We start from the raw sequence: 7,879 nt of genomic DNA on the forward strand, positions 1-7,879 counted from the left end.
CTGCCCACCAGAGAACAAACCCCCTTTGACTGTAATTTTCCTTTACCTACCCAAATCCTATAAAACAGCCCCACCCTTATCTCCCTTCACTGACTCTCTTTTCGGACTCAGCCCGCCTGCACCCAGGTAAAATAAACAGCCAGGTTGCTCACACAAAGCCTGTTTGGTGGTCTCTTCACACGGACACGCATGACATCTGTAATCTCAGCTGCTTGGGAGGCTGAGACACGAGAATCGCTTGAACCCGGGAGGCGGAGGTTGCAGTGAGCGGAGATCGCGCCACTACACTCCAGCCTGGGTGACAGAGTGAGACTCCATTTCAAAAAAAGAAGAAAAGAAAAAAATCATTTTTCCCTACGGGAACGGTATAATTAGGATACAATTGTTTCTGCAAGAGCACAAATTCGCTTGGAAGGAGTCAATGTGAATCGTATGCCCAGAACAGTGACTAACACTTCAATTACTATCATTATTCGGAACCTGAGATAAGAGAACCAGTCAAGGTCAGGCCCAAGGTCATTTTCTGGACCGGGCTCCAACTGGGCTGAGCCGCAGCAGAACTGTACCCCACCCCAAGTTCCATGAATGTGTTTTACAGGATTGGAGTCCACCTCGGTAGCCGTCCTCGTGACAGATCACATCCCTTCTGGTTAAGTCCAGGAGAATCCGGAAATACGGAAGGCAACCAAGCCAGAAGGCGTTGTAACTTCCTAAGATTGTCCAACCTCAAAGCGGGAGGCGGGACGACGGTCACTCATTTGCCCGCGTGACGCCGGTCTACGATTGGCCAGTGCCGTACTGGGCTGTTCGTAGCTGCGACGGTTTCCCATAGGCTGGCACAGAAAGGGGCGGGGCAACAGGAGTGCAGCGTTACCAATCGGCATGCGGGAAGTAACGCAATTCTTTTTTCCGATTGGTCCGTGAAGCTCGGGCGGTCACTGGGAGATCGACCTTGGGATAGAACGTCTGCCTTTTATTGGTCAATACGCTTCGGGGCGGGCAATGTGGCGCTCCGAGGCTGCCTGCGATTGGTGGACGCGGCGCGGCTCAGGGCGGACCTGCGGACTGAAGATCCCTATGCATTGGTCGGGATGCCGGAGGGGCGGGCAATTTGGGATCGACTGTGACTCGCGACTGGTCGGCGCTGCGAGAGCAGAGCGGCGCTCGGATTCCTTGGCTCCCGAGGGCTATGGCGCGGGGTGGCTGGCGCCGCCTGCGCCGCCTGTTATCCGCGGGGCAGCTTCTATTCCAGGGCCGCGCGCTGCTCGTCACCAACACGCTGGGCTGCGGCGCGCTCATGGCGGCCGGTGATGGCATGCGCCAGTCATGGGAGATCCGTGCCCGGCCCGGCCAGGTTTTCGACCCGCGGCGCTCCGGTGAGGACGCCACGCTACTTAGCCCTTCACCCCGGGCGGCCTTTGATGCCGATACCCGACTGCTGGCCGTGACCCCTGACCCGTGGCCTCAGTCCCCCGCAGGACCCTTGCCCTGACCGCGCCTCTTCCGGGTGTCTGTCTCCCGCAGCCCTGGGTCTTCATCACCTCCCAACCCCCGGGGGTCTCTACCCACTACCTAGGAGCCTCTGGAGCCGCGCCTGCTGGTGGGGCTTGTAGTGGAAGAATGCACGGGTGGGCTCTTCCGGTTTTCTCGGTGAGGCTGAGGCTCCGGGATGGCATTGGGCTTACCCAGGCCTTAGCCAGGGAGGGAGGGAGTGGACTGGAGAATTTGCCGGCCCAACCCAGCCCCCTGACTTACACTCTTATAGCGAGCATGTTTGCGGTGGGCTGCAGCATGGGTCCCTTCCTGCACTACTGGTACTTGTCGCTGGACCGTCTATTCCCTGCGTCTGGCCTCCGAGGCTTCCCAAATGTCCTCAAGAAGGTCCTCGTGGATCAGCTGGTAGCCTCTCCCTTGCTGGGCGTCTGGTACTTCTTGGGTAAGGAGCCTCCTAAGCCTAGGCTTTGCCTCTCATAGGTGGCGAGGGGTGGAGCCAGCTTTGTGTTAAGAAGGATGCAGAGGTGCATTTCCAATGTGCCCCATTTGGGTGGCCCCGGACTAGGAGCCAGGTCACAGCGGGGACGGGACAGACTCGGCCGATGTGAACGCTGGCGAGTGTAGGAGAGACCTCGTCCCTCCTACAGTATCTGCTGGGGCCGTCCTGGGCGGGAGGTTGAGAGCATTTCCCAAAGAAGGGGACGACACTCAGTTGAGACATGAAGAGGGAACCACATCGGGCAGAGGGAACAGCTAATGCAAAGGCTCTGAGACCTGAAGGAAGAGAAATTGAGGCTGGACTTCTTGAGGTGCAACCGTGCCAGCCCTAGGCTCGGTAAAGACAGCAGTATTAATAGAGGAGTCTCTCATTCTCCACCTCCCAGGCCGGCTTCCTGGTCTGTGATGGAAAAGTAATACAACTGCCTCAACTACAGGGTGTGTCTCCTTTGGGGCACGTGTTTATATGTTTATGACCTCTGTCTCTCACTGGGACTGACTTGCTCTGTTTTGTCCCTACACCAGCTACCCTAATTATCTGTCCATCCCATCTGAAAGTCCCTGTCCCTCTGCCCGGGGTGGGGGGCGCGGGCTCTCAGGGGCCCAACCCCGCGCCCTCCATCGTCAGCCCATCTTGTCATCTCAACAGTACTTCGTGGCCTCTAACACTCTGATTTCTTGGTTTCCTTCCCAGGCCTTGGCTGCCTGGAGGGTCAGACAGTGGGTGAGAGCTGCCAGGAGCTGCGGGAGAAGTTCTGGGAATTCTACAAGGTGGGAGCACCCGCCCCTTGCCCCTGTCCGGCCTCGCCCCCTCATGGACGCTCCGCCCCCACCCAGCTCCGGCCCCGCCCCTCATTCCCCGCCTCTCCCCGCAGGCAGACTGGTGCGTGTGGCCTGCTGCACAGTTCGTGAACTTCCTCTTCGTGCCCCCCCAATTTCGAGTCACCTACATCAACGGCCTGACGCTGGGCTGGGACACATACCTGTCGTACTTGAAGTACCGGGTGAGTGTGGAGGGCATACCAGGCACCCAGGGGACTCCCCAGGGGGCTACACGTGTGAGCTCCAAGTGGCAGTGTAGCCAGCCACCCTGGAAAGTGGGAGTCCCCTGTGCTCCAGGCAACCTTTACGCAACAGTGGGCTGGCGGAGAGCTCCTCACTGGCCATTAAGACCCAGCCCCGGCTGGGCGCCATGGCTCATGCCTGTAATCCCAGCACTTTGGGAGGCCCAAGCGGGTGGATTGCCTGAGATTGGGAGTTCGAGAGCAGCCTGGGCAATCTGGTGAAACCCCTTCTCTACTAAAAATACAAAAAATTAGTGGCACCCACCTGTAATCCCAGTTACTTGAGAGGCTGAGGCAGGAGAATCGCTTGAACCCAGGAGGCAGAGGCTGCAGTGAGCCGAGATCATGCCACTGCACTCCAGCCCAGGTGACAGAGCGAGACTCCGTTTCAAAAAAAAGAAAAAGACCCATCCCTTCTGCGCTGTCTGATGCGACCTCAGCCAGGTCCCTGCCATGTCTGTTGAGCAGGGCTGACGTCTGGCCCGAGGGCAGGTAGGATAGGGCTCAGTTAGGAGGGACCAGGAGGGATGAGCCAGGCTTCTGACCAGATGCCTTGTCTTGTGTGGACAGAGCCCAGTTCCTCTGACATCCCCAGGCTGTGTGGCCCTGGACACTCGAGCAGACTGAACTGTCCACCTCCGGGACCAGATGCAAGACTGACTCCTGGCAGACCACCCCCTCTACCAGAAGGGGAATGGGCTCCTGCAGCGAGCTCGGGTCCTGGGCCACGTCCCAGCGCCACTCCAGCTCCCGGGCATTGGGCTGAGCCGCCCTTCCCAAGTGCACTTCTGGGACTCAGTTTCCCCAACTGGAACACACCCGTGAAGATGGATGATCATCCCCTAGCCCTTCTCAGCAGGAACCTCATACGACCTGTGACCAAGATGTCCCACTTGGGACTCAGCACGGGGCTCACCCTGCCAACCAGTCCCAAGCCCCAACCCCTCAACACTGCCGTCCACCTGGCTCTGGGCCAAGCCACCGATCCAGAGCTCCCTCAGGTCCTGGGACCAAGGCAGGGATGTGGCCAATCCCCTCAGAGCAGGCTCAGGCCTGGAGTCGGCCCCCAAAAGTTTCAGGCAGGGCCGGGCAGCCTCTGTGTTTCCTTCCCTGGTTGTGAACTGTGGAAATGCCATTAATTTATCTCTGTAATGTAATTGAAACTGCTGGCTGGGCGCAGTGGCTCACACCTGTAATCTCAGCCCTTCTCAAGGCTGAGGTGGAAGGATTGCTTGAGGCCAGGTGTTCGAGACCAGCCTGGGCAACATAGCAAGACCCTGTCTCTATTTATATTGAAAAATAAAAATAACAAAAGAAAATGCTGTGGATGGTCAAAACCAGGGTGGGCAGGGCCCGGTGCTCACAGGAACACACGTGGTCCGTTCGCTTTATTGGGTGTGTGTAGTGTTGTCTTGACATCTCCTAAGGAACTGGGGGGCACGTTTGACACTTATGAGGTCAGAACAGGTCTGGTGGGTAGGGGGAGGGGTCCCAGGGTGGTGAATACCCACAGCACAGCCCCCCACCAAAAGAGAAAACTGGGGGAGAGGAGCCCGGCAGGCCAGACTCTGACCCCCATGGTCCGCACAGGGAAACCCCCAACAGCGGCCTCAGCCCACCGCGGCAGAGCCGAGGGACTGGCAGGCCTGGCCACCTCCCATTGCCCGATCAGCCTGCTCTAGGGTGTCATCTGGCCCCCTCTTCACAACTGACAACTGTGGTTGGGGGTGAATTTAAAAAAAAGGCGAGGGGGTTCAGGAGGGTGAGTGGTGAGTTCACAGGGCCACGAGACACCACGGCTGAGTGGGGAAAGGGCTATATGTACAGGATGGGCAGGGCTTGGGGTGGGCAGGGGAGCCCGGCCCCCTGGGGGACATCTTCGATAAATAAATAAATAGCTACAATAATAAATAAGGGTGACGGGCTAAGTCAGGAGTAGGGGTCTTGTGCCCATGGCTGGTAGGGGCCAGGTCAGGCCCGGGTAGTTGGGGGAAGGTGGGGAAGACGGGGAAGAGGGGAAAGGGGGCGGGGTGGCTCTCAGCAGGCGCAGTCCTGGTGAGGTGGCACCTGCTGGTCACTGAGCTGTGGGCCCTGCTTGGCGCCTGTGACCGCAGGGTCTGCCGTGTCCAACGACTCGGACATCTTCTCGCAGATGACGTCCACCAGGCGCTCAAAGGTCTGCTTGACGTTGATGTTGTCCTTGGCGCTGGCCTCAAAGAACTCGAACCCTGTGGTCAGGGAAGGCAGAGATGAGGACCCTGGCCACGCCCTATGCCAACTCCCAGAGATGCTTCTCTGAGGAAAGGAAACACTGGAGATTCCCAGTGCCAAGCAGCTTATTGAAGGTACTGACAAATCCCGCAGAAAAGCAACGTTGAACTGGGTCAGCTCTGCATTTCCTGCTTTTTTTTTTTTTTTTTTTTTTTTTTGAGACAGGGCCTTGCTGTGTTGCCCAGGATGGAGTATGGTGGCGTGATCATAGCTCACTGCAGTTTCGACCTCCTGGGCTCAAGTAATCCTCCACCTCCACCTCTCAAAGTGCTGGGATTATAGGCGTGAGCCAGTGCACCTGGCCTCCTGCCCTTCCTTCCTAAAACTGTGTCTCGTTGTCCTTAGGACCTGGCAAGACATGCCCTGCAGCGTCCAGCCCAGCACCATATACTGGCCCTGGAAGCCTCAGACACTCAAATCCAGCCATGACCTCCCCCCTGCTCACACACCCTCTGTGGCTCCCTATTGCCCTCCAAAGAGTCCCAGCCTCTCAGCATATGGTTGAGGCCCTCTCTGATCGGCTACATTTCCTCCAGCTGACCCTCATGTTTCAGTCTTGTGAAATTATCACCAAAACACACAGGATCTTTCTCACCGCAAGCCTTTGCCCAAGCTACTTCCTCTGCCTGAAAAACCCTTCTTCCAAGCTCTAGAGTCCACTGCCCACCACTCCAGGAAGCCTGGCTCCTCTCATGGGCTCCTCTCATCCAGGTCCCTCCCTCCACCTCAGGGGTCCCTTGAGGCCTCCCTAGATGCCTCTCGAGCCCAGTAACACCCAACAAAGCGTTGGACGATGAGTGTCAGAATCAATCCTTAAACTTTCTGCATGGTGAACTCCTACACATCCCTCAAGATCCGACACAAATGGCTCCTGGATGAAGGCTAGTTTGCAGAAAGTGTGAATTACCTGGCTTAGCTGTAAGACCTTGGGTGTGAGCCCTCCCCTCTCTTAGTGTCCTTTTTCTAGCCTTGTGGGTCTCTAGCCCAGCTGGGCACTCACCAAGGTGGTCAGCTAGCTGCCGGCCACGTTCTGATGACACCACCCGCTCATCCTCCATGTCACACTTGTTTCCTACCAGCAGCACCTGGGCATTGTCCCACGAGTAGGTCTTGATCTGGGTGGACCTATAGGATGCAGCGAGAGGGGGACAGGTTATTGCTTGGAGGATCCCAGCTCCACCCTGACGGGCTGGTGTGGAGCCCGTGTCCTTGTCCGAGGGAGAAGGACCCTGAAGCTTGGCCCTCCATCCTCCCCACCATGCTTTTCCCCCATGTGCCCCTCGTTCACCCCACTCCAGCCCCCATTGACCCATTATTGCTTTTGTGTTTTGTGTTTTTTTTTTTTTTAAGATAGAGTCTGGCTCTGTTGCCCAGGCTGGAGTATCTGTCTGCCTTGACTTCTCAAAGTGTTGGAATTATAGGCATGAGCCACCCAGCCCAGAAATTTTCTTTTTTTGAGATAGAGTCTTGCTCTGTTGCCCAGGCTGGAGTGCAGTGGTGCGATCTAGGCTCACTGCAACCTCTGCCTCCCAGGTTCAAGTGATTCTCCTGCCTCACCCTCCCAAATAGCTGGGACTACAGGCATGAGCCACCACGTTTGGGTAATTTTTTGTGCTTTTAGTAGAGACAGGGTTTCACTATGTTGGCCAGGATGGTCTAGAACTCCTGAGCTCAAGATCCACCCACCTCGGCCTCCCAAGGTGCTGGGATTACAGGTGTGAGCCACTGTGCCCAGCCCAGAAATTTTTTTAAAGTTATTATTTCTAGGAAAAAAAAAACAAAACAGTTATTACTTCTGAGCAGAAAATTGAAATGTTTGCAACCTCTAACCTATGCCAACTCTCTTTTTTTTTCTTTTTTTTTTGAGACAGAGTTTTGCTTTTGTTGCCCAGGCTGGAGTGAGTGCCATGGCGCAATCTTGGCTCACTGCAACCTCCGCCTCCTGGGTTTGAGCGATTCTCCTGCCTCAGGCTCCCAAGTAGCTGGGATTACAGGCATGCGCTACCACGTCTGGCTAATTTTTGCATTTTTAGTAGAGATGGGGTTTCTCCATTTTGGTCAGGCTGGTCTCGAACTCCTGACCGCAGGTAATCCACCTGCCTTAGCCTCCCAAAGTGCTGGGATTACAGGTGTGAGCCACTGCGCCCGGCCATGCCAACTCTCCTTATAGTCTCTATATTCTCCACCCTACACTTGCAGATATTTTTTTTCTACATGGTTATAGTTTTACTTTTCCATTTGAAATCCTTCCCAGACCCCTACCTTTTATTTGTTATTTTTTGAAGAAAGTTTGGCTCAGAGACAATGGCCCCAGAATGAGTGTGGAAGGCCAGAAGCGATGGCTCATGCCCATCATCCCAGCACTTTGGGAGGCCAAGGTGGGCAGATCACTTGAGCCACGGAGTTCAAGACCAGCCTGGGCAACATAACGAAATCGCATCTCAACTAAAAATACAAAAAATGAGCCAGGTGTGGTGGTATGCACCTGTAGTCCCAGCTACTTGGGAGGCTGAGACAGGAGGATCACTTGAGCCCAGGAGGTCGAGGCTGCA

General features: G+C 56.0%; 2 protein-coding genes across 3 annotated transcripts in view; one reads left to right on the forward strand and one right to left on the reverse strand.

The window, feature by feature from the left end:
* The first annotated feature begins 1,087 nt into the window (after positions 1-1,087).
* MPV17L2 (MPV17 mitochondrial membrane protein-like 2) lies at positions 1,088-4,375 on the forward strand. 2 transcript variants are annotated; one of them, XM_011990238.1, is made up of 5 exons: positions 1,088-1,376; positions 1,766-1,936; positions 2,687-2,763; positions 2,868-2,996; positions 3,627-4,375. In XM_011990238.1, exons 1-5 carry the CDS (start codon positions 1,190-1,192, stop codon positions 3,681-3,683), a joined length of 621 nt encoding a protein of 206 aa, XP_011845628.1. In that variant the 5' UTR covers positions 1,088-1,189; the 3' UTR covers positions 3,684-4,375. The 2 variants fall into 2 exon arrangements, with proteins under 2 accessions (XP_011845628.1, XP_011845633.1); XM_011990243.1 differs by having other exon boundaries at positions 2,868-3,000; positions 3,629-3,732.
* Positions 4,376-4,431: 56 nt separating this feature from the next.
* The window catches only part of RAB3A (RAB3A, member RAS oncogene family), a 6,926-nt gene continuing 3,478 nt past the window's right edge, over positions 4,432-7,879 (reverse strand). Inside the window, exons 4-5 of the mRNA XM_011990224.1 lie at positions 6,328-6,452; positions 4,432-5,284 (exon numbers count right to left, since the gene is read on the reverse strand). Coding sequence (XP_011845614.1) covers positions 5,094-5,284; positions 6,328-6,452 — 316 coding nt within the window. The 3' untranslated portion in view covers positions 4,432-5,093. The remainder of the gene's footprint in view (positions 5,285-6,327; positions 6,453-7,879) is intronic.

The sequence above is a fragment of the Mandrillus leucophaeus genome, unplaced genomic scaffold, assembly GCF_000951045.1.
Source record: "Mandrillus leucophaeus isolate KB7577 unplaced genomic scaffold, Mleu.le_1.0 Scaffold11, whole genome shotgun sequence".
Taxonomy (NCBI): Eukaryota; Metazoa; Chordata; class Mammalia; order Primates; family Cercopithecidae; genus Mandrillus; species Mandrillus leucophaeus.